We start from the raw sequence: 24,801 nt of genomic DNA, 5'->3' as shown, positions 1-24,801 counted from the left end.
TTTTCAAGATCTTGCTTCTTTAATATCCATTTGTTGTCGAGAAAGCATTTCAGTACAAGCCAGAAGGATAATAGTCTACAAGATTTTGTGCTAAAGCAGTTTTTGTGGATTCAGAAATATTCAGTAATAACATGGGGCTGTGGGAATGCACGTTTGGCAGAAGCTCTTTTCATTCCCGCGTCAATTATAGCAACAGCGTCTGACCAGAAGGTGGTGCTGTGTAACAGTGCTGACGATGGAACAACAGCAGATTGCGTCGCATGTCATGCACTACCAAAATAGATCACATGGTGTCCCAGCATCACATAACAACACTATCGTGCACTGTACACTATATTTACTTACATTATTGGCAAAGCACTGTTGCTAAATAACATTTTAACCACAAGCTGCAATTTGTTGGATCAGCATCTCGAATTTGATGCATATACCGAATAACTGTAGTTATGAGCATCAATAAATAATTACATCTGAGATATTAATCTTTTGTCGATCATCATTCATCCGCTTCTGTGTCTATGTTGAAATAAATGAAAGGTAACGCATGTTTGTACAGCACCCGGGATTGATGGCTATGTTGACCAATCGGATTGAGAGTAATGAAGTGAAGAACCAATCAGAATCCGTATTTCTAATTAGGTTACGCCAAGAACTCGTCGTCCATTCGCTCGCAACCCTCCCTCAACCCGTTACTCGCTTACTCCATTACTCCTCGGTGTTATTCCTGCCAACGCATTCATTCGTTTGTTTGCTGGATTTGCTCTCATTTTGCTTTATCGAAAGGGTTGAAATGTTCCACTTCCGGCCAACGGCAGTGCTGAAGGAGCTCATTCAGAGGCATCTGAAACGACATTTGGCAGGGGGAGTCCACGCTCTACCTGCAGCCGGCTACCGGAGCCGCTCGCCGGTCACGGCCGCGGCGGCACAGCAGCACGCCGCCAGAAGCTTTTGCTCCAAAGCAGATGGACACAATGAGGCCAACAAAGATTCTGCGATAGAACAGTGAGTAAAGCGCGTCGGCTGCTGGACAGTTTCGATGGGAGACAAAGCACGAATTCATGTCATTTCACGTGACTCATGAATTTATTATGATCGTAGTGACTATGGAACAAGTGTGCTAGCTCACGATAACCTATAAGGCCTCTCGAAATATTCTCAGCTACTTGTTAGCTTTTAAAAAGAATCGGAAGATAGAAAAGCAACCACTGCAAATGTGTTGCACAAAAAAGTTCAATACAACAGAACTGTACTTTTTTTTTTGTAGGACTATTTCGCTAATGGAAGCTTACACTGCTTGAATTTCTACATAGTCGTGATTTTTGCACACTTACTGTAGCAAAAATGGCTTGCTGGCATGGTGCCCAGCACTTTGGATCTTCAGTCATGACATTCAGGAGAGAATGAGTCACTCCCATATCGGTTTCCATAACAGGGCCGTTTTTTTGGGAGCGCAGCATTGACACCACTAAAATCTCCAACCCATCGCTTGGATTTAGCGAAAGCTGAGCTGTAAAAGTACTGATGAGTGTGTGCTCCAGATGTTGCAGATGTTCCACCTTGGACCTTTACACAAGCCTCATTAAGGAAACGAGGTTGTTTCATGTCTTGTCGGACACAAACAAAAAGACATTTTGCTTAAGGCTAGCCTAGGTTTGTGTTGAATTTCACCATGCCCAATAACTACCGATGCTTACGTACATGTTTCCGGGTAGAAAAATGACATAAGTGTTATTATTATTATCATCATCATTATTATCAATTATAATAGGAATAATAATCAAATAAATTAAATAATTATTAATAGGAATACTTATTATTATTGTTATTATTATTAATAATATTAGTAATAATAATAATAGTTCGTGGGCTCCTTTCTAACAGAGGACGAACAGAAGCCTTATTCTGCTGCAAAGTTGCGTGGAACTGTCCAACGCATTATGGTGCCCGCATGAGTAGCTCTGTTCCAAGATTAGCTCAACGGTGATGGGACATTGTGATTGTGAGAAATCATTCATGTGTTAAGAGTTCACATTGATTAATAAAATGGATTGCTGAAGAAAATGTGCACATTGATTTGTGTCGGTTGTACCTGTTGTATTGTTCATTGTCACAAACTCATTAATATTTCCTCTGCACATTCTCTTCCTTATGTTGATCCGCTTGCTTTGCTTTGTAAGTATCTTTCGACTTTAATTTGACTTTTGGTGTGTTTTCCATCAGTAGAAGTAGCCAACCCACCCCACCCCACCACTTCCATTAAATAACCACAAGCTGCTTGCTTGGCTCTTTTGCCTCGTCCATCTCCGCCACTTCATTCGCTCCTTGCCATCTCTCTTCCTCTGTATTCCCGTCTTCCTGATCATCTTGACTCCAGAAGAAAAAGTGTCCCAAAGTATCCAAATTTTGAGCGCACCGGCACGTCTCCCATAATGTACTCCAACGGCCCAAAAACGGACAACTTTGTGCAAATCCTAATCAGATGTCGATTTAAATCATCGCTGAGTGCCCCTAACCGCCCCCACCCTCTCCCCCGTGGCGCCGTCCTGACCCAACTAACTTGGCTTTGCTGCTACGAGTACCAGCCAGGCTCAGACATCAGTGCATCTCCGTGGGAACAATTCCCATTGGCGATTTTGTGTTGCTTTGATTTGACCTTCAAACATTCAACCGCCGGCTGCACTGATGCAGACTCTGCTAGCGATTGATTGCAAAACTGTCACACCCCCTGGCTGGTAGTCTAGCAAGAACAATTTGCCGCACATGCTGGAAACGCAACTCAACTTGTGAGTTTGTGAGTCACTCATGCCACATCTTCCGTCGGTGTGTCTCATGCAGGAGAAGGAAGGCAGGTATTCTACCCAGCCTAGAGGACCTGCTCTTCTACACCATAGCTGAAGGCCAAGAGAAGATCCCAGCACACAAATTCACCACAGTGAGTCCTTTCAAGGCTTGCAAAATGCCATGAATTGGGCAGAACAAAATGGAGTGTTGACTATTTATAGTTGGGGGCAAAGTAATCCTGCATAATCCTGACGAAAACGAGAAGATTCCGTACAGTTGAATATGAAGAGCTCATTACCGGAAAGGCCTGACCAGGTTGAAGGAAGATAGCATTAGCTTACTTCCCATTGAAATTTAATTTCAAACCCAAGTCTTCGCCACAAAAAGTGCAACACATTGTTTATTTTATTTTTCATTTATTTATTTACTTATGCTTATGAAATTATTCAGCCCACCTTCTCGCCTTCCCTCCACAGGCTCTCAAAGCCACAGGGCTTCGCACAGGAGACCCCCGGCTGAAAGAATGTATGGAGATGCTGAAGATAACCATGAAAACAACCTCGGATGGAGCCCTGGATAAACACCTCTTCAAGAAGTAAGCCTTTCAATTATCGGAGACAGATCGGATTCGATTATAAAGGCATGATTCTTGGAGGCAGAGCAGGTTGACGGCGATGGCCACCTCACAGCCAGCCAGGCAGGGCAGGATGACGCCTCATGGCTGTGGTCTTATTTATAGAGCTGAGCAGTCATGCGGGAAGCACGTGAGCCGTCAGCAGAACGCTGCATGTTTTCCCCACAGGGATCCCACGCAAGCGGGATTACAGCCCGCCATGCCAGGGAGAGATAGCCGAGATGCAAATCCCGGCGAGCTGACATTGTTCCGCATTGAATGGCAGAAGTGAAAGCATTGGTTTGTGTTGACCTCGCGATAGAGGGAGTTCGTTTCGTAATGGCTCATTTGCATGGGACAGGATCGCCCCCCCCCCCATGATAAGCAAAGGTCAATGGGGTCAAGTGGGCTCTGGAAGGAGGGGGGAAAAAGGATGTCAAAGACTTGCGGGCTAACTTAAGCAGTGCCAAGAAAATGCAAGCCATTTTGAATGCAGCGTGTTTTCTTTTGTGCGCAGATGTGTTCAGAGCAACATTGTGCTGCTCACTCAAGCCTTTCGGAAGAAATTCGTCATCCCCGACTTCCAACCGTTTTGCCGCCACATGAACGAGCTGTACGACAAAGCAAAGAACATGTCCGGAGGCCAGGTGAGCGACCGGGCTGGCCGAGCCTTGTCACGTGAATAGCTCACCGGGAACTCTTCCTGCAGGTGGCCGACTACATTCCCCAGCTTGCGCGCTTCAGCCCGGACTTGTGGGCCGTCTCCTTGTGCACCGTCGACGGTCAAAGGTATACTTTGACTTTGTGATATGCCAACAAAACTGTCATGCAAAAAACACAGAGTGGCAATTTAGTGCGCCTTTGTCGCAGGCACACGGTGGGAGACACCAAGGTGCCCTTTTGCCTGCAGTCTTGCGTCAAGCCGCTGAAATACGCCATCGCCGTCCACGACCACGGCACCGAGTACGTGCACCGCTTCATCGGCAAAGAGCCCAGCGGCCTGCGCTTCAACAAGCTCTTCTTGAACGAGGACGGTGAGGAAGCGCGCTGACGCAAAAAGAGGAGCTGTTTCTGGAGGCGGGATCAATTATTGATGGGGGCAGCACGCCGGACGAGCGCTTAGCACGGATGTTGACTGACTCAACCTTTTTAAAACTTTTATCCAAAATGACATTTCGTAGGACAATATGTGCTGTCAGTCAAAAAGTAGGTCACGTGTGCCTAGTAGCCTGTGGATTTCTATTTTTTCTCTGAGCTGGAGTTGTTTAGCTTTTCAAATGCGCAAAGTCAATGTGACTTCTGTAAGAGTCGAGATCTCTGTGTGTTTGCAGACAAACCTCACAACCCCATGGTGAACGCCGGCGCCATCGTCTGTACTTCTCTCATCAAGGTAACACAACAGACAACAACAACGTTGATTTCATTTGAGTTACTTTGGCAAGTTTACAGAAATGTGAGATTAGTGCAGATTACGTTTATAATCGTTCTGAAAGGGGATTTGGCGCAAAGCAGCAGAACTCGGACACATGCGTGTGTGCACGCACGCACAGACTCGCTCAACGTCGTCACCTTAAATTACACCCTCGAGCGCGCCTCCTGCTGTACAAACTAAAAATGGCATGCGGCTTTAACGCGAGACATTAAAAAAAGACACAATTGATGAGCCGTGGATTACGTTCGACTGACAATCTTAATAAAAATTGTGAATGTTTTGTTTGTGTGTTCCAGCAAGGAGCCAGCAATGCTGAGAAGTTTGACTACGTGAGTATCACCATCAGCATTTATGACTACCGCTTTTGATGATTCTCGGAAGATGCAGCAAATCTGAGTTTCGCTCGTTCCTCATTTTGGCTTGCAACACAAAGCAAGAGCAACAAAAGTCACATTTCATAAGTATAAAAAAAAAGGGGGGGGGGGGGAATATATTTAAGTGAAGGTACCATTGTACTTACTCGACAAGCACATCCTGATGACGTTGAGCGCTAACTCTGCAGGTCATGAACTTCATGAACAAACTGGCGGGAAACGAGTATGTCGGCTTCAGCAACGCCACGTGAGTTCATCGGCGCGTCAAAATACAAATGAGTGTGACGACGGTAATCCCTGCGTTGTTTGTCACAGGTTCCAGTCCGAGCGGGAATCCGGAGACAGAAACTTTGCTATCGGCTACTATATGAAAGAAAAGAAGGTCAGAGAGAACTTCTACGTGAAATCCATCGGTCAACTTTCACCGCCAAATGAGTAAATTGCAATTGGTCCAAAATCCCCTCGCACATGTTCAACAACAATATGACTGGCTGCTTTGATAATATTTTGTCCCTTACTTTCAAAGCCACCAATTATTTTGCTGTATTCAATTATTGTCCATTCGGTGAAAAAAAAATGTCAGAAAACCAGTAAGGGTGGAAAAACAAAATAGACGCTGATTTTCTACGCAAACAAAAACTAAATCCATTTAGCAAGAAACAGCAATGACGCACATTAACTGTTTTTTTTTTGTCCTTGCAGTGTTTTCCCGAAGGAACGGACATGACATCCATCTTGGACTTCTACTTCCAGGTAAAAGATGAGCGGCGGCTAAAGGTCTCCGGAGCGACACGGGTGACGTTGCGTTTGTCGCCCTGCTAGTTGTGCTCCATTGAGGTGACCTGTGAGAGTGCCAGCGTAATGGCGGCAACCCTGGCCAACGGCGGCTTCTGTCCCATCACAGGAGAGCGTGTGCTGAGCCCCGAGGCCGTGCGCGACACCCTCAGCCTGATGCACTCGTGTGGGATGTACGATTTCTCCGGACAGTTTGCTTTCCACGTGAGTCGCGCTGTCAGACTCATTTTCATCAAGAACACAAAATGGGAGTCCCACGTGCATCAAGTCTTCAGCTCCCACTGAGACATTTATCTTAGTAGGGGCAAAAAAAATTATCTACTAGATTTATGGTTCAGTACAATGAAGCAAATATGTTCATCTAGAGATAATCAATCAGTAGCAGCTTTGAGTTTGAAAAAACACATTTGGTATGCGATGTGGTGCGGTCCAGCTCACCTGATCTCCAACCGGTTTCAGGTGGGCCTTCCGGCAAAATCAGGCGTGGCCGGCGGCATCCTGCTCGTGGTTCCAAACGTCATGGGCGTCATGTGCTGGTCTCCGCCTCTCGACAAGCTCGGCAACAGTGTGCGAGGCATTCAGTTCTGCACGGTAAACCAAATTTGCCAATCTGCTTTATTAGGCAGTTTTGTAACTTCACACATTGGATAAAACAAATGACATAAGCAAGATTCCAAAAAATAGAAAATAGTTAGAAAATAGTTTGTAAAATTAACATCCAAACATACAAATAATCCAACAAAGATCTGTGAAACAAAACATGTCACTGATTACGTTCATTTTATTTTTTTTAATTGGCTGTTATTTCTGCAACGCCGCAATAGCGTCCACCGCCAATTCAATGCACAAAATGACTTCTTTTTTACCAACGTGGTGATGTGTCATCTTGTCGCAGGACCTGGTTTCCCTCTTCAACTTTCACAACTATGATAATCTGAGACACTTTGCAAAGAAACTGGATCCCCGCAGGGAAGGAGGCGATCAGAGGGTGAGTGCTGACAAGTCCCGGTTGACCTCTGCGCTGCCACCTACTGGAAAAGCATCAACGTGCAATTCTTTTGCACCCGTCGTCTATTCCTGTACCACACAACTTTCTAAATTTGGCCTCCTTGCATCCTTTCAGGTGAAGTCTGTGATCAATCTGTTGTTTGCCGCCTATACCGGCGACGTGTCTGCCCTGAGGAGGTACGCCATCGTGTCTGGCTTCCGTTTGTCTCGTATCCCTTCTCAATCTGCGTTTCGCCACTGCAGGTTCGCCTTGTCATCCATGGACATGGAGCAGAGGGACTACGACTCCAGGACGGCTCTGCACGTGGCTGCGGCCGAAGGTGAAACTCAAATAACTTTTGGATCCCACATCTTCAATCTTTAGAAGCTGATATTGTACGTGTTGGGTTTTGGTTTGTCTTTCAGGTCACGGCGAGGTGGTTCGCTTTTTGCTCGAGGCTTGCAAGGTCAACCCGGTCCCCAGAGACAGGTGAACAGTTCAAAGTTTGGTACCTCACGAGCGCACTGCAATTTTATTTTTCATTGAATCATTTTTCTGTTCGTAAATACTACATTCCATTTCATTTGAAACAATGTGCGTCACATTGTTAGACAAAATAAAACATTTAAAGGCAAAAGAATAGCAGACGCATAAAGTAAAGGAGAGCAATAAACAGTAAATTTGACATCAAATTCAAAAAAGAGCGCACAAAATCTAGAAAGCATAAAATGTCACAAAATAAGGCCGCTTTTGCCACATTGTATTATGCCGTGCTGTTTCTAACGATTTGTGCCGCAGGTGGGGCAATACGCCGATGGACGAGGCGGTTCACTTCGGCCACCACGATGTGGTCACCATCCTGCGCGATTATCACAATCTGTACAGTCCTCCGGAGAGCCCAGCGGCAACGGAGAAGGCGGAGAAGAACCTCGATAGCTTGCTGTGAACCCTCTGGAGGGGGTATCACCGTTTCAAAGCAGCTTGCAGATAATACGGTGATAAAAACTATAAACTTACAGTATATTGAATTTGTGATTCGAGCAAACCTAAGCAGAAGCTCTTGATCATGTTGTTGTTAGCTGGTGTTGTACTTTCACTTCAGTGTATGTTGGAGTAGTTTTAGGTGGAAGTGCTACTGTAATATTCCATCAGATTTAGTTTTGTAGTCTCCTGCAGGATGTTACCAGCTGCAAACTGAATGCTGGCTTCATTTAGTGGCAGCTGGTGTGCTATTTTGTTTTCGACAGTTGGTGTAGACAAAACCTCTGCATTTTCAACATCGTCATATGGTGGAATGTATCGTCTCCTGACACACGGTGTGTGTGTGTGTGTATGTGTGTGCGTGCGTGCTGGTATTTATATTTATTTGCGTGTGCTTAAAATTGACCAATTATGGCTCACCATGTAGCACCATGGTGGATTAATCCTTGACCAAGAAATGTTTCCCAAATATTATGTGTAAAATGTAGTTGCTGTTTACAACCTCCAAAATATGTTTTTATTTTTTCTTGGTATAAATATGTCAACATTGAGCCAAAGTTCAGGAATTTGTTAGGACAGTTTAACTAATCAAAGTGGAGCTTTTGACCCATTCGCTTGAAATGAAGTTTTATGTTAGCGCTGTTGGATGTTTTTTTTTTTTAATTTGATGTTGTGACACAGTTTGATGCTGCACAAAAGTATCACATTTGGGAAATTAGCTTCCAGAGGTGGGCACTCCATCAGAATGAACTGCCTGTCAGTCAGTCAATTAAGCCTGTCGTTATTACAAACACGTGAGACAGTCTGGGCGTGTTTCTGTCAGTTGCCAGTGAAACAGGGGTATCCATTTTGTCTGAAGGAATGCCCACCAGTTTGTCTTGAAGAAATGACAGACTGACAATGATGGATGGCTGCCCAGGCCGCTGACAATGGAATGGACCAGCAAAATTTTGTAAATTGCCCACATAAGTTTGCTAATGCCCATGACTCAGGAAGGTGTTGGCCATGTTTGAGGATCTTAACTGGAAAAAAAATAAAAAGTCAGGCCTGTGTTTTGGATGTTTCAAAACAATGCTGCAAACAATGTAGAAGCACAATAAAATTTAGCAGACAAGAAAGTTCAACTGGTTTCCACAGTTGGTTGTCGTTGCTGCTGTGACTTAATGTTTTGGTTTCCCGAAAACAATCCAACAGATTAAATATAAACACTTTGACTGGTTCTTCTCTCTTAATCCTTCATTTGTTGGAGAAAAAAGGTACAAAATAAATCCCAGAAATTAGGTGGGTGTACTACGTTCATTTTGTCTCCACTTATAGATGATTTTACTGGTTCTTTTAACACAGACAAATTATTTAGGTTGAATTACCTGACATGTTTTGGCGTGTACTTCCGCCTTCATCAGAGTCGACTCTGGCCCATCTTTAAAATGATTTTTACGATCGGAACACACACGAGTTGTCCACTAGTTTGCTACCACAGAGTGATGTCTTGTATCTGAAACTTTTCCGAATGAGGTCAAAAACAACAACAACCGAGACCGCAAAATAAATCGCAAGCTGCCCCTATCAGTCTAGAAAGATCTGCTCTTCAGCTGCTAGTGCTGTTGCTTGCAGGCTCCTCCCGCGGTTATTTGTACTCGTCCGTAAGTGAAATGAGTCCGTGTGGAAACGGCGGAAATTCTGTACATTAAAACAGTTAAAGATTCGTTCATTGTGTTATCGATGTCATTTTGTTAATATGTAAGATGTACATGTTTGTGCCAGATGATCACTTTCCACAAAAGAGTAAATGTAATTGAAATGGCATCATGGCTGGACCACTTACATCAAGCCACCATCAAATTAGCTTATTTGGAAAGATGTTAGACACTTAAAAATTGAAATACTTAGTTGTGACTTGAGACAAAATACTGGTCGTACATTAATTTAACTGAAAACTTTTTTTTTTTTTTAATTAATACCCCATTATGACAGCGTGAAGGGACATGGATATAATAAATTTTCAGGGATTGATGAAAATAGATCAAAACGAGTCATTTTGTGAAACCATGTACAATGTTTACATCGAGTAAATATTTCACCACTTATTCCACACAGCTTAGTTTGTGGAACACTATAAGGAGTGACATGCTACAATGATCATGGACAAAAAGTGCACCAACGGTACTTCCAACAAACACGCTGTCTTCACATTTCAGAAGCCCATTCAGACCCAGTCTATTAAAAACTGATATAGCAAGTCGGTAGAGCAAGTTAGTTTGAGAAGATATTGTGAAGTAGAACACACACATCGCATAGTTTGTTTTCTTATTTAGGGTAGGCCTGTCCAAATTGAGTAGGAAATGAAACCATACCCCCAGCACCTAAGTCAAGCTATACCTTTCATGGCTCAATAGTAATAAACTAAATTGAGTGATAGTTTTTAATATAATCCATTAACTTTTACATATGTTCAACAGTGATTGCGATGTTCAGTATGTCATCACAGTGAATCGGCCGCATGAGGACCGTTTCTCATTTCTTTCCACGCATTTCTAAAATTCTGTATTGTATATACACAGTAAGAGAGTGTCTTGTTTGACAATCTCAAGAATTAACACATTGTCTGCTGGAAGGAAACAGGGCAGAGCAGCTCAGTTTTGATCCGGAAAGTCTTTCACCTGGGAAGAAAGACACAAAAAAAGACATTGTCAGGTTGGATTGCTTTGATTGGCAAATCGGCTTAATTCTGAAGGCGGCGGTCGCCTCACCATTTCAAGATCTGCCCGACTGACCAAATACCTGTAGTCGTCGGGCGACATGGGCAGCAATTTCTCTTGCAGTTGGGCCGGATGTCTGGCGTGGGGACACGAGTCAGTGTCAAGAGCTCAGTCATGTGACATACTCATCACTTGAAAAAACTCACTTACACTTGTGAGACAGATATGAGCTCAGTCTTCATATAGCCACTCTTTTCTGTGTTGTCCACGTCCATGGGCTCTTGAGCTGGAGGCCGGTCAGACCCAAATTGCGTACATTTAATAGTGTCCCCATTGAATGGGGGGAAAAAGAACAGAAGGCAGGTCTTACTCTCTGAGGTTTTGGTGTAGTACTTCTTAAAGGCCATGTCTTTGGGGATGTTGGGGTAGAGGAAACGCAGCGGGTTGTCGGGGATGTCGTCGGTCGCCATCACCTTGTAAGTGCGGATGATGTCGGCCAGCGAGACGGCAGTCAGCTCTTTCTTTGTGTACGGCTCCACCGAGTGGAAGATGGGATTGCCTGAAAGGTAAAGTCATGCCGGAATCATCTGAACACACCCCAGTGAAGCGTGTGAAGAGGAGCTTACTGTGTATGTCATGTTCGACCCATGTGAAGGTAATGGCGCCTTCTTTGCTGCTCTCGCTGAATCTGAGCAAGAAGGTTCCCGGGCACTTGTCGCTCAGCAGGGCCTTCTCGCGGTCCTTGCTTATGAAGCCCAGGATGAATCTGCACAGAACGCCCCCCCCCCCCCCCCCGCTATATTTCAACTTTGATCAAAAGAAAAGTGTGTGGAAAGCCGCTTGAGATTCCACACAGGAATAACTCACCCGTCATTCCAGAGGAAAAGCAAGTGTCGCTTAATCAAATCCAGGATGCCTTCGATCCACAACCAGAAGGAAAAAGCTTTCTCGTTGGCATTTTGAGGCTAAACAAAAGCAATGTTTGTCTTAGTGGACGCAAGCACGTCACCGCGAGCCAACGAGCGATAACTTCTGTCGGAAAGGAGGATTTGCATTTCGGCCATGGACGTGGCTCTGTGATTACTTCCGTGTCTCACCTTGCAGAACTTGTTCCAAGGAACTAGACCGTCTGGGTTTCTCTGTGCTTTGGGACCTGCAGAGAGTTGGAAATGCTGAGAAGACAGACGCAAGAGGCTCGTTTCCTATTTGACATGTTTCCATGATTAGGTGTGTGGGTGCGAGTTGCGGCGGTGGATCTGACCCAGCAGCTTGTCGGCCAGCATGTTAAGCTGCTCCTGGCTCAGGCCTCGCTTGGTGATAGAGGAGAACTGCCAGCCCAGAACCTCGGACAACTCGGACCATTTGGCTGCCGGGGGAGACAGGAAGAACTGCAGGTTCTGGCAGGGGAGACCAAAAGGGACTTTCTTTAACTGCTCACACAGAGTGAGGAACATCAGGCTTTGGGGTGAAATTTCAGCATGAACCTCAAGTCCAGAATAACGACATTTGACCTTCTCTAAATTTTGAAGTTTATCTGCTTGCACAAGCTTCCATCTATGTGGCCAACCTCGAGTGTGGAGATGCGCTTACCTTGGGTTCACTTGTGAGCATGTTGTACCACAGGATGGAGGCCCAGCCGCTGGGGAGCTGGCACACGTTGGAGATCACCAACACAGGCAGCGACAGCGCCTGAGACGCAGACAAGGGTCAAATCGTTTGTTTCCTTTGGGCGGCGCAAGCAATTCACCACCACAATGCCCAGTCGCACCTCCAGCTTGATCCTGGTTCCGGACTGACTGAGCTGCAGCTCCGACTCAAAGCTCAGCGAGTGAAGCTCCTTTGTGACGATCAATGGAGCCTAGACTCACCGACACGCCCGTGTCAAGAGTATTCCGCAGACTGACCCGAGTGGTAAAAAAACCACAGTCAACAATCCTTACCTCACTGGTTCGATTTCCTGGAACTTTCTGTTCTTTTAATTGCTGTGGGGGAAGAGGGACAGTTTGACTAGACATCCTGCAAATAGTGGCTCCAAACAAACAGAAACCGACGCCCACATTCAATCGGTCGCATTGCTCCTTGTCAAAATGAAGAGAAAAAGGAACAGGGAAAATGTTTTGGGGCATTCGTGAATCAAGCACCTGTTATGAATTTCACCAGATTTAGTCTACTAACCCAGCCAGTGAAATCAAACAATACTTGCCAGATGTCTGAACTCTGCTGCCAGGCTGCCATTAGACTCCTCCATGTTTATGACTTTGGTGTTTGTTCCCAAGATGTTGAACCTGCGGAACCTAGAAGACAACACACATGGATCGCTCGCTGCCGCTCCGCACGAAAGGATGTAGGCGACTTGACTTGACGGCTGCGTTTCAAACACACTGACCCTTTCTTGTCTGTCACATCCCTAAAAAAAGGTCAAGACGGCACATGAGTGACAAGTTCAACAACAACAATGTATTGGCGTGGAAGCGTGAGATCGTACTTGTCGAAGACTGCCTTGACTTTGAGCTGGTAGTTAAACTCGGGCAACTTTACCAGGAACCTGAAGACACGTCGCAGAGGGAGAGAAAATGGAATATGGCCTAAAACGCAGAACTTGTCGAATGTTTTTTTTTTTCCTTACCGGAGTTTGACCGTGAACTGAATGGCGGTTTTCAGTACCAGCGGCCTCTGAGGGTAGGTGGGCATGCAGGGTTGCCGCTCCACAACCAAAGCGCTGCTCACAGAAAAGAACCACACGACGCGTCAGCGCAACGCATGGACAACTGACAGGCCGGTCAGGAGTGGATGCCGGACATTACTTGGAGAGGAGGTTCTTCAGCAGCTCCAGGGCTCGGGTCTCCAGTAGGTCTTTCTTCAGGGTGATGGGGTCGTTTTCGTACGTGAACTTCTGCTCCAGCTCTTGCAGCTTCTTGAGATGCTGGAGAAACTGTTGGAGGGTCTCTGCTGCCGTAGTGAACCTGCAGGGGGACCACGAGTTGACGGTGAGAAAATCTCTCGGGTCGAGGTCCGAGTGCACGTGGGCGGCGGAGGCGCTCACCAGTTCTGCAGCTGATCCAGGCAGGCGTTGGGCGGGCCGCCGATGCAGGCAATCTGCTGCCGGCGCTTCCACTCAGGCAGCTCCTCGGAGATCAGGTCCGACACCAGCGCTTGAGTCACATTCAGGAGCTCCGTCAGCTGGACCATCACGTCCTGAGGACATAAAGGTTGCCGTGACTTAGTCAGCCCGTCATCTTCTCCTAGTAGAAAAAAAGCCCGCTTGGACCAACACCTTTTGTATTTCAGCAATTATTTTTTCCCGACAAGCCTTTGCCAGCACAAATCCAAGGATGAACCAACCTGTCGTTTTGTTTTCAGATCCAAGCACATCTTCATGATGATCATCTTCTCCTTCTCCACTTCCTTGGGCATCATGTCATGAAGTTCGTTCTCTGCGCAAACGCACAAGCTCTTAAGACTCCTCCAATGGCCCCACACGTACGCTGGCATCTCAGCCTCGTTGGCGAGTCTCACCTCGGTTCCTCAGAGTGTTGAACTTGAAGTCGTATTCATCCTGCTGATCTTCCAGGTTTTTGATGGTTTGATCTGCCAACTGAGACACCAATTTGGAAAGAATATTGGAAACGTCCCCAAAATGGAACCTGAAGTATCAAGTATGGCAAATGTGTCACCTGAGCTCTTTCCTTCATCTCCTTCATTTTGCCATCCAGCTTCTGCTTCTCCACCACCATGGCTGACACCATCCCTTCACCCTCCTGCCATTTTTACACTTGTCAATCCAAAGCCATCCATTCAGTGGCTTTGTTCCAAGTACATGTAAGTGGAGTTTTACCATGATGCTCTTTGCACATGCCAGGATCGCGCGCTCATCTTTGAGGTTCTTTGAAATGATCATGGCCATGTGCACCGGGTCGTCCTGGAATTTATCCTGGAAACAAAGCAGGTCAGAGGGGGAACAGATTAGCTTCATTGTCATCGTGTTATACACAAGGGCATTTCAAGTGCCAGCCAGGCCATTTGTGAAAGATAAAACATGAAAATGCTAAACGAAACAAAAATGATCTAACTAGTAGTATAGTATTGGGGAAATGTTTGAATACTGAAAAAAAAAAATACTTGAGAAACAAAAAAATATTTGTGATAAAATGGTTTGCGTTTATTTTGTGTATATTCATGTTGTGTGGGCCGAGGCAACCTGCAGATTGCGCTTGATCTTGCGGCAAGTGTGTTGTTGCAGGAAGTTGTGCTCCAGAGAAAAGCGGCTGTGTTGATCATCAAGCTGGGCAAGGAGCTCATGAAAACGGACGACGGCTAATGATTCTTGGTCCATCACCAAGTCCCTGAAGACGTACACCAGATGCATTGATCAGTGCCACAACACAATAAATATTAGACTCTAATATTTGTTCCACGAAAATAGACATTTATTGCTTCGTTCCTCTGAGGTGCTGCTGTGCGTCCGGTATATGGAGGTGCCAGATTATTTATTTTTTTCAATCTGATTCCAGGCTCTATTTGTTGCCAGCGTGTCTTGCAACTTTGACTGTATGAGCAACGTTAGTTAATATTTGATGCTTGCAGTTCGGCCTCCATGGATTGACCTATTTGCAGGTTGTAAAAAATATTTATTCATATTTTGGTTGGGCAAAGCTGATTTTTGACAGTCATTGTTGGCGTGTCCCCACTTGTCGATTTATTTAGCTGATCAATTATATTGTCCCTATTAGAACAATGTAAATTGTTAAAAAAAAAAAGAAGTAAAAACATGAATAAAAAGACTTTAAAAATAAAGCAAGGTTGTGTATGATGACTCAGTGTGATTGTGCAGCGCCTTCTGATTGGCAATTTTAGGCATACCGACCTAGTGTACATATAATATGGACATGGACGCAGTCACAACTGTTGTGTTCACAAGTTGTAACACTGCAACACCGATGATACTGTAAACCTGTCGATGGCGTTTTTGCTTTTGTTTGTCAGCATTAACCGCTTGATGATTTCCGCTGTGCTTTGCGGTCAACTATGCGCAGAATGTACACGGTCTGAGGACCCTCACCAGTCGATGGTCTCGATCCACTTGCTCAGGTATGCTCTGATGTCCATGGGGAACGAGTCATCGTACAGCAGATCCACCTGCTCCAGGTACTTGGAGTCCAGCATCTGAAGCTGGTCCCACTGAGTCATCTTCAACACAATGGGTAAATTCAATCAAAGTTTGAAGGTGTGTGTGTGTGTGTGTGTGTGTGTGTGTGTGTGTGTGTGTGTGTGTGTGTGTGTGTGTGTGTGTGTGTGTGTGTATGTGGGTGGGTGGGTGCGTGTGTGTGTGTGTGTGTGTGTGTATGTGGGTGGGTGCGTGTGTGTAAGTGCGTGCGTGCGTATATCAAGTCAAAGTCCGCTTTATTGTCAATTTCTTCACATGTTAAGACACACAAAGAAATCAAAATTACGTTTCCCACCGTCCCACGATGACTAGACACAGTACACAACACTTACAATCAAATAGCACAGAGTAAAAACAAAAAGACAAAAGCAATGAATAAGTAATAAGCATATAACCCAAATAAATAAACAATAAATAAATAAATAAATAAATAAATAAATAAATAAATAAATAAATAAAAGCAGTGCTGGAGCCTATCCCAGCCGTCATCGGGGGACACCCTGAACTGGTTGCCAACCAATCGCAGGGCACACAGAGACGAACAACCATTCGCACTCGCACTCACACCTAGGGACAATTTGGAGTGCTCAATCGGCCTATCAAGCATATTTTTGGGATGTGGGAGAAAACCGGAGTGCCCGGAGAAAACCCACGCGGACACGGGGAGAACATGCCAACTCCACGCAGGGAGGGCCGGAGGTGGAATCGAACCCGTACCCTCCTAACTGTGAGGCGGACGTGCTACCCACCTCCCCACCATACATATATCTATCAGAATATAGGATGTGTACTAGTTACTTTGATTTGGGTGACGTCCTTATAGTGACTATTTAATAACTACATTACGTGCAGTTACTTGCTAGGTTTACAACAAAATATGTTTATTTTATTAAGAGGCTCACTTGTATTACTTGACTGAGCACGCAAATGTAGAACCTTCCAAAGGAGGAGGATAACAAATGTTGAAACTTACCATCTATAAGTAGGTAGAACGAAGACTCAACAGAATTGGAAAGAGTAAACAGGAGCTGATTTTTGTCTGCTTCCTCTTTTGGCTTGTTTCTTATTCTGACAGCGATTTTTTTCAGTTTGCCTGTGTTACTGAAAGTAACCAATCACCGTCGAGATTCTATAACGATGATACGCCCATTTCTTAGAACAGCCAATCAAATTGTTGAAAAGCGGCTGTTCAGTCCTGTCGGATTCCCCCCGTAACCCGAGACGATGAGTTGAGCTATTGTGTCTCAAATGGTTTGGTACGGCACAAGACCAAACGTCAAAATGTTTTTTTTTTTTATGTGTATTTTATAGTTTCGTAATTATACTTACAATGTATATTTATTTTTATTTAAAATGAAATCAAGACTCGTTGACAGGGGGAGTACCAGTTACTGGAACGGCCAGGGTGAAGACCACGTGTTTTCAGAGAAAGCGAAAGGAACTGCAAACCGAAACCTACGATTTACACTTGTTTCGCTGACTTTTCGCGGGTGTTAGGGGCGCTATATATCAAAATGATAGTTTCTATGAATGCAATATTATTGCACATCAGACAAACAAAGATTTAAGGAATGTAATGTGTTGAAGCGTTCTTTCACTGGAATAGACGCAATGACGTTCTCACAAAGTGTTATAAGATAACACAATTTCGAATGAAATGTTCCTTTCTGGTGTAGGTTTCCAAATGACTTAATATTTTTGCTTCAAGTAAATAGAATGCTTATGAAGACGTTTTGTTTTATCTTGAATGATGGTCTTGTTTCTAAAGTCAATTCTGAGGAAAAGAAACTTTGCACCGCCCTCCCTTTTTTTTTCTTCTTTCTTCAATGGCCCTAATTCTCTTCCGTATGGTTCAGAAAATGAATGAATTAATTTACTGGTGTTACAGATTGTTATATCTATTTTTTTAAGTTGTTAGAAGGAGTCATAAGACTGAAAAGTCCCCATGAGACAAGGCCTATGTCGATGGCGCTTCAGTTGCGTGCAGTGACAACTTGAACATACTGTGTTGCTGCAGCTCAACATAACAGGATGTGAACTCAAGTTCAGGGCATTAATTAAGAGAAATGTCATTTGCGGACATGTTGTTCCAGCCGAGCGTGTAGGTCACAAATCCCCGTGAAGTACAACAACAGCCAGGACATCTGCTCTCAGCATCAAATCAAGACAAAACCTCCTGTGGAGATGAATTTATTTGTATTCTTTTTTTTTTTTTTTTTATCTCAATTTAATTCCTGCAGGCTTGAGCCCAAAATGCCGCATACAGGACATCACCTGGAATTTTACAGAATGTATAAAAACCTCAGTCTGTTTTTTGCATTTTCCAAACCTAACAACCACCAAGCTACAGTGAATTGGATAAGAATGGTGCAATCCGTTACCGTTTTCCAAACCTTTTTTTGTGCTTGGATGAATATGAAAACTATTGCTCGCTCAAGTATATCTATAAAGTAGTTACAAATTAGACACAGACTCCCTAAGTCTTTTGATAAATTAATGGTGTTTGATTCTCAGCATTTGTTTTGCAAGCAAGGAAGAAAGAGCACTCGGTTCATTGTTGATCAAATAAAGGCACATGCTTGACATCCTGCAGGCTTTTTTTTGGGGGGGGGGGGGCAAAACTCAAACCAGACAGAAAGCAGCAGGGTGGCCCACACATTTCGCATCTTTGTATCAAACCAAATACAGTGTTACCTTGACTTATGAGTTTACATTGTTTTGTGACCATGCTCCTAGCCAATCATTGTTCCCCATTGTTGATAAGCTCGTTGATATGAGTTCATTGTTTGTTTTAACCACCCCCCCCTCAAAAAAAATAAATAAAATACAACACCAGACATTTAATTTTTGGCCACATGCCATCATCAAGTCATGACGTGCTGCCATTTACGTATGTCAGTGAACTGAAGTGAGGTTATGTTCAATTCTTGCTAGCAACTTCAGGACTACGTACTCCATCTTGAAGTGCATTTACTGTACGCATGTCAGTCAGAATTTAAGGGGGGGATAACTTTAAGAATTATGAAGTAGCGTTCCCCCCCCCCCCCCCCCCGTAACTAAAAAGAAAAATCCTCATTAAGTCAAGGTAGCGCTGTCCAACCATCCAGCACAATAATCTGCTGATGTTACAGATCGTTGAAGGTGCTCGAAATCCATCAGTGCATCAGGAGCAACCGCAGTGGTCCACCACCATAGACGGGATCTTTCCGTAGATGATCTGCTCCTTGCGGTTAAAGTAGAGCATGTTAATGGGTGACATCTTTGTGGGCGTGCAGCAGGGTCCCGCCGTGCCGCGTGGGTTGGCCTTGTTGACCAGGTGCGCGTGCGGGTACTGCTGCAGGTGCAAGAATTCGCACTCTCCCGAGCAGTAGTTAGCTCGATAGCGCTTGGGTGCGATGATCCAGTCCCAGCCGAACTCCTCAAAGTCCACGGTGAGCGGGTAGCGGCAGCAGCGCGTCTCTGCTGACTCTTCGTCGCAGTTTAGACCCGAGTCACGACGAGATCGCTTTGGACTGTCCAGGATTTTGACTTCAATGAAAGGTTGCTGAAAAAAAAAAAAATCGGTTGTGACATGTTAACACGAATGGAACGTCGATGTGGTAACCTGCCCTTTTTTATCGTTTGCATATCAGCAACAACAACAAAAAAAGCAGAAAAACCTCAGAAACCCAAAACGCTCAGTTTTGGGGGGTACCTAACGACATCCATGCTTTTTATGTAATTTTAAATGGCGATACTTGAAGATGGAATCCGGGCGTGACAATATCGTCAGTTTATTGACCGAAGTAATAATGTTAATTTTATTTAAACAGCCTGGACACTGTAGCTGCAAATACCTGCACTGGAGAAACTGATCATTCTCTTCATTTTCCCAGAGCTTTATTTTCTATTGCTCCTATTGTCATTAGCAACTATGCCAATTGACTTTGAGAAAGAGCCGGGGTACGCCCGGGACTCGTCGCTAGTTAGTCACAATTGATACTCTTCAGTTTCCAAAATTCCTTTTTTTGGAATGGAAACGGAAGATCTACCCAATTCACATCTGGCGTTCCTGACTGTGATGTCGATATGTTAAACACGTTACGTCACTGCATGCCGATATGGATTCTTCTCATATTGTTTAGCGGGCCGATTAGGATCCCTGAAACGAGAGGCTGAGTCGTTCTCAGTAAACCGTTTTAAGCGGTGCCCTCACCAGGCCTTCCTCTCCAGGCTCTGCAGACGTGACTGCCAGGTCTTCTCCTTGAGGGTCGAAAGCATTGATGTCGATAGCGTAGTTGCTATCTGGCTGACGCAGCCACGCCTGCAGCAGAGACTTGATGTCCATGCTCTGCCAAGAACCGGCACCAGCATCGGTGTCCACCTTTAGAGAACGCACTCTGACCCGGGTGTTGTTTCCTTCCCTGTCGGGTTTCAGTCGAGAGATCTGCAGGAAGACGGTTGTGACCATGTCGACTGGCCGCAGATGAACCCACAGCTGAGCGCTCAGAATGTTCTCTGTGTGGATCTTTGGACTGAGGCTGAACAGGCAATAGGACAGCCTTCCTGTTGCGATGGAGTCTGCTGGAGAACATTCACAGCAAGTGTTTAACTAAATATCAACAACTTCCACGTCCATGTGATAGGCCAAAATACAACTGCCATTCCAAAAATGGTTTTTCTTATTATTTTGAGCCACGTCAATCGTGTGGCGAGTTTGAACAGTAACACTGCCCTTACTGTAAATCAGACTCTAGACCACCCCTCTAATTTGCAAGTCAATTTCTGATTCATGTGCTTTTGTAAATTTTCAAAAAAAGTTCATTTGGATTTGTGTCAATACAGGCAAATTAACTTAAAAATGCTACCTGATTAAAACATTCAAAACTATTTGATTAAATCGTTTAAATACCAATGCATGTTAAAGTTAAATACAACTAATCTATATTTGAACTACAGCGAGTAAGGAAATTAAAAAAAAAACTGTAGATGACAGCATTTGACCATTCAGTTAAAACGTACTGTGCCTAAATAAACATTTTAATGTGATCAATTATATTTTATGTCATAAATGGATTTAATTTGGTGATGTATTCTTTCGCGTACCACTAGAGGGAGCTGACGACACCACCAAACACAAGTTGCACTCACAGATGGTCTTATTGCTTTGTTAAGCCTAAAATGAGACTTTCTTCCTCAATTTCTGCCCCAAATTTATAGTTTAGGAAATGAATGTGTTGGGTTAGTTACACTTGGTTGCCATGGTGATGATGGTCTCCGTGGTGGCGTGCTCCTCATCTTCCACCCGAGGGTCGTACTGATCCAGGAGCTGCGTAAGAGGCGGCGCTTTGGGCAGCAGCTGGCGGATCATATCCCGGCTAATGTTGGGTGCCTGCTCCAGCCGTAGGATGCTGAGGATCTGCGACTTGATGCTGTACAGCCTCATCTGCTTGCTGTGCTCGCGGAATTCGCAGGCTGAGCACGCTTCTATGCCTTCCGCCATCAGCCCGGAGGTCCGGTTCAACTCCCTGGAGGAGCCCGCAGATAGAATGGCAGCAGCCACACCGAGCAAGAGGAGCATCTTGGACACAAATGCTTGGTGGGTTGACACTATATAATGAAACGTTGTCTCTGCCCTCAGCACTCTATGATTGGCTATTTGATCTCAAAGCAGATTTAAAGAGGTAGGACTGCCCCCCCCCCCCCCTTGTTAAATACCGTATGATGCCTGAGATAGATAGTCAGGTGTTGAATTTTTGTCTCCAAAATGTTTGCTGCAAACACAACCTTGCTTGTCACTAAAAGAACACAAAAGCAAGAGAACAGTGTGCCAGTGGCTTTATGAACTACTAAATCACGACATACTTTTCTGTTTTTCCAGCTGCAACTGGGGCCGTAGTCCAGGCAGAAGGAATTCTCAACGTGTCCAAATCCCACAGTGTTTAGCTGCTAGGGAGAAAAAGCAAAAGTTAGGAAAATCTCAATAGAAGTTTATTTTAAAGGTTGATCTGAGGCGCTTTAAGTGGTGGCAGGTGTCTACTGATCCACATTGAACTTGCGTTTGAATGTCATTGGTTAATTCTCAGCACAGTCACGTCATCACTTCTAACTTTGGGTGCACACAGTTCATCTCATTTGTTTGCTTTGACTTCCTCTCTAAATAAGAAATCATAGATATAATTATAGATTGTGGTGAATGTGAAATATATATTTGTCTCCATTATTAAATGTCACTGAAACCTGGTATTTGAACATTCCTACATCGATTGTACCCGAGCTGATTGTCATAAATGTCCCAGGGAACCTCCATTGCGACGTGAACACAAAACAGTAAGGCAATGCAGGGACTTTTGGGCTCGGAAACTTTGTTATTGACAGTGGAGCGTCAACCACTAGAGGGCGCTACTAAGCTATAGAACAGGTTTGTTTGAGCTGCTCCCTGTGGTCCAGCGCTTCCCAACCTTTAATAAGCCAGTGCTAGTGTTAGGGTCGAGTTAGCATTAGGTTTGGGTTAGCTATTTGAATGACAGGTGAACGTTGGGACTGGGATGTTTTATTTTCATAAACAAGTACTGTCATAAAATCCTCGAAACAGCACAAGTCTAATGCTTAAATGGGACATAACACTTAAAAAAGTGCTGTCAAATACAAAACAATATTAATTTTGGTCAGTAGGGGGCGGAAATAAACAAAGATGCGTTCACGACACGCTACAGACGTAACAGAAGAAGAACACCTGAAGCTGTTTCACATGACGAGTTGAGAATGTAAACAGAAACCAAAAGATGTAGCAAGAAGCTGAAACAAGATAAGAAAACAACACAAAATGGAGGACTTACTTTGCGGAAACTCGGACTGGATGTCACATTTACCTGATGAGCTGCTTGACGTGTCGCTGTGGAACTTGGCCATCCCTGGTAAGCCAAAATAAACAATCCCACCCCTACACACTAGAAAATACGGAAGTCCTACGCTTAATATTTATTTTACATATGAATCGATCAATCTAATCTCGACGATGTGTACACGTTTCTCGTAGGGAGCCACGACAGCATGTCATTCTGTCTCGACATGTCCTCCCCTGTCGTGGTATCAGAGTCGTGGCTCCTCAACGTGATGGACAGATTTGCTCCTTGCCTGATACGACCCTGCGTGTTCCGCTGGGCCACCACGCAGGTACACCCCGCTTTATTCTGTAAATCATCAGTTTTGTGTGGAGAGTAAAAGAGACATGACTTGGCTTCAGCTCCTTGTTTTGTCATTTACCACATCTCCACAAGATCCTGAAAAGTAGATGTGATGTTTGGATTAGAGATGGTAGTAAGTTACATGCACTAGTCACGGTTAAAACCCTAACCCTAGTTTGAAACCCTAGTTTGAAATCCTAACCCTCTCTTAGTGTGCGTGTCGTTTGTTTATGATCTTCTTCCTCTGTGCCCACAGCAAGCTGACCTCAGTCGTCAGTGTGACCTCGGGATTCGCTTCTTGGACCTGCGGATTGCCAGGAAGCCAAAAGAGTGCAGCAAATTATTCTTTGCCCATGGTATCTATACTTGGAAGACTGTCAAGGTACACACACACATAAAAAGTCTACACGCCCCTGTTCAAATGCAAACTTTTTGTGAAATGAAATTGTGGATGGGAGTCAGCCTGTACCTGTCTTCATTCATGTTTTGGTCAAATGTGTGTGCGTGCATGTGTGTGTTGTCAGTAGGAGGCTCTGGATGAGCTGGCCACCTGGCTGGATGCACATCCTAAAGAGGTCGTGATCATTTGCTGTTCACATTTCAGTTGCCTGACCCCAAGTGACCACAGAGAACTTGTAGAGTACATCATATCACATTTTGGACCAAAGCTCTGCTCCCCACAGGTAAGTAGTTATTTACACAATGATCACCATGAGAAAAGAAATCTTAAAAATTCATGTCGTTTGTTCGAATGTGGCCAAGGGAGGTCAAAGGTTAATCGGAATGATGAAATCTTTGTTTTTTTTCTTATTCTGAAATCATGGACATTTTGTTCAGGATCTTCCCACTTTGCGGTCCTGTTGGTCCAAATGCCAACAGGTGATCATTTCCTATGACGACCAGGAAGTGCTCCAGCGTCATCCCGAGCTATGGACCGAAATACCTTACTGGTATTAAACGGCACACTTGCCAGCCCAGTGCCTTGATGATGATGATGATACGGACATTATTTTTTTTCTGTAGGTATGCTGACAGCACTGATCCCAAAAAAGTGATTTCCTACTTGGAGGCTCAGAAGCAAAAAGGAAGACCAGGTAGGTTGGATCGATCTGTGGAAAAAACACACGCAGTTGACCAATCGACTCGTTTTGACTGTTGTCTGCTCTCCAGCTGGCTTTTACGTCAGCGGTCTGAACCTGACTGAAAATATTGCGTTCGTCCTCCTCCATCCCTTCCAAAACATGAGGAGCATCACCACCAAGGCCTTGACTCCGCTCCTCAACTGGGTGGGAGAACAACATCCGGGGCCCGAGGCGGAGGGCGTCAACATCATCTGCTGTGACTTTGTTGCCGTCGCTCGCTTTTGCGATCGTGTCATTGGCCTCAACTACAAAGGGCGGTGCTGACAGAGACAAATAAAAAAAAAAAGACTGAGAGACAATCAGCACTTGTCAGTGTGATCACCTTACACGTACTCAAGTTTGAATGTGCAAGCCATACAAGGAGAAGGGAAGCTTTTAGCTGCTGCAAGTGACGTGTGTGTTATCAAGCTGTTAGTTGACGCCTGAGCTGAGATCTGTATATTGCTTTTTATATTTTGAGTGCGATTGTGAATTTGTTGCCTTTTAGTTGCTGGAAGTGACATACTGTACATATGATGTATATAAGAAAAGTGAACAGTTAGGTTTTCGTTAGGTTAAGTATAGTAAGGCTTTTTTTTGATGAAAAATGACCATGTATACTAAGGTGTTTTTTTTTTTTTTTCACAAAAAAATATGTATCGTAAGGCTTCTGTAATAATAATAAAA

At 44.4% G+C, this 24,801-nt stretch overlaps 4 protein-coding genes across 8 annotated transcripts; 2 read left to right on the top strand and 2 right to left on the bottom strand.

The window, feature by feature from the left end:
* The first annotated feature begins 692 nt into the window (after positions 1–692).
* glsa (glutaminase a) lies at positions 693–9,088 on the top strand. 2 transcript variants are annotated; one of them, XM_085928114.1, is made up of 18 exons: positions 693–1,002; positions 2,842–2,932; positions 3,258–3,376; positions 3,912–4,041; positions 4,104–4,183; positions 4,265–4,428; positions 4,726–4,784; positions 5,123–5,155; positions 5,389–5,447; positions 5,516–5,582; positions 5,903–5,953; positions 6,023–6,199; positions 6,455–6,586; positions 6,891–6,983; positions 7,119–7,180; positions 7,247–7,323; positions 7,409–7,472; positions 7,782–9,088. In XM_085928114.1, the coding sequence occupies exons 1-18, from the start codon at positions 791–793 to the stop codon at positions 7,927–7,929; spliced, it is 1,818 nt and encodes a 605-aa protein (XP_085784240.1). In that variant the 5' UTR covers positions 693–790; the 3' UTR covers positions 7,930–9,088. The 2 variants fall into 2 exon arrangements, with proteins under 2 accessions (XP_085784240.1, XP_085784231.1); XM_085928105.1 differs by having other exon boundaries at positions 2,836–2,932.
* Positions 9,089–10,372: 1,284 nt separating this feature from the next.
* stat1a (signal transducer and activator of transcription 1a) lies at positions 10,373–16,914 on the bottom strand. Of its 2 annotated transcripts, none has more exons than XR_015067963.1 (24): positions 16,801–16,914; positions 15,723–15,850; positions 14,862–15,006; positions 14,499–14,594; positions 14,338–14,421; positions 14,180–14,258; positions 14,006–14,097; positions 13,707–13,858; positions 13,468–13,626; positions 13,290–13,382; positions 13,149–13,208; positions 13,050–13,070; positions 12,867–12,957; positions 12,604–12,645; positions 12,432–12,521; positions 12,254–12,352; positions 11,925–12,060; positions 11,761–11,816; positions 11,531–11,628; positions 11,290–11,429; positions 11,034–11,222; positions 10,870–10,949; positions 10,715–10,799; positions 10,373–10,624 (listed from the first exon to the last, which is right to left on the bottom strand). XR_015067963.1 is itself a non-coding variant. In XM_085928089.1 (24 exons), the coding sequence occupies exons 1-24, from the start codon at positions 16,801–16,803 to the stop codon at positions 10,598–10,600; spliced, it is 2,241 nt and encodes a 746-aa protein (XP_085784215.1). In that variant the 5' UTR covers positions 16,804–16,914; the 3' UTR covers positions 10,373–10,597. The 2 variants fall into 2 exon arrangements, 1 of the variants encoding a protein (XP_085784215.1); XM_085928089.1 differs by having other exon boundaries at positions 10,874–10,949.
* A 1,957-nt stretch (positions 16,915–18,871) lies between these two features.
* On the bottom strand, positions 18,872–21,395 carry LOC147062686 (growth/differentiation factor 8-like). 3 transcript variants are annotated; one of them, XM_085907254.1, is made up of 4 exons: positions 21,057–21,395; positions 20,212–20,390; positions 20,023–20,130; positions 18,872–19,371 (listed from the first exon to the last, which is right to left on the bottom strand). In XM_085907254.1, exons 1-4 carry the CDS (start codon positions 21,385–21,387, stop codon positions 18,991–18,993), a joined length of 999 nt encoding a protein of 332 aa, XP_085763380.1. In that variant the 5' UTR covers positions 21,388–21,395; the 3' UTR covers positions 18,872–18,990. The 3 variants fall into 3 exon arrangements, with proteins under 3 accessions (XP_085763380.1, XP_085763361.1, XP_085763371.1); XM_085907235.1 differs by having other exon boundaries at positions 20,023–20,390; XM_085907245.1 differs by having other exon boundaries at positions 20,023–20,387.
* Positions 21,396–22,471: 1,076 nt separating this feature from the next.
* LOC147062685 (PI-PLC X domain-containing protein 1-like) lies at positions 22,472–24,755 on the top strand. The gene is made up of 7 exons (XM_085907268.1): positions 22,472–22,723; positions 22,846–22,982; positions 23,250–23,375; positions 23,521–23,676; positions 23,831–23,943; positions 24,017–24,087; positions 24,164–24,755. The coding sequence occupies exons 1-7, from the start codon at positions 22,633–22,635 to the stop codon at positions 24,397–24,399; spliced, it is 930 nt and encodes a 309-aa protein (XP_085763394.1). The 5' UTR covers positions 22,472–22,632; the 3' UTR covers positions 24,400–24,755.
* The last annotated feature ends 46 nt before the right edge of the window (positions 24,756–24,801 follow it).

Source organism: Syngnathus leptorhynchus, chromosome 1 (assembly GCF_054491065.1).
Source record: "Syngnathus leptorhynchus isolate UIUO chromosome 1, UIUO_Slep, whole genome shotgun sequence".
Taxonomy (NCBI): Eukaryota; Metazoa; Chordata; class Actinopteri; order Syngnathiformes; family Syngnathidae; genus Syngnathus; species Syngnathus leptorhynchus.
Note: the sequence above shows the minus strand (reverse complement) of the source record. Positions and strands in the feature narration are given on the sequence as shown.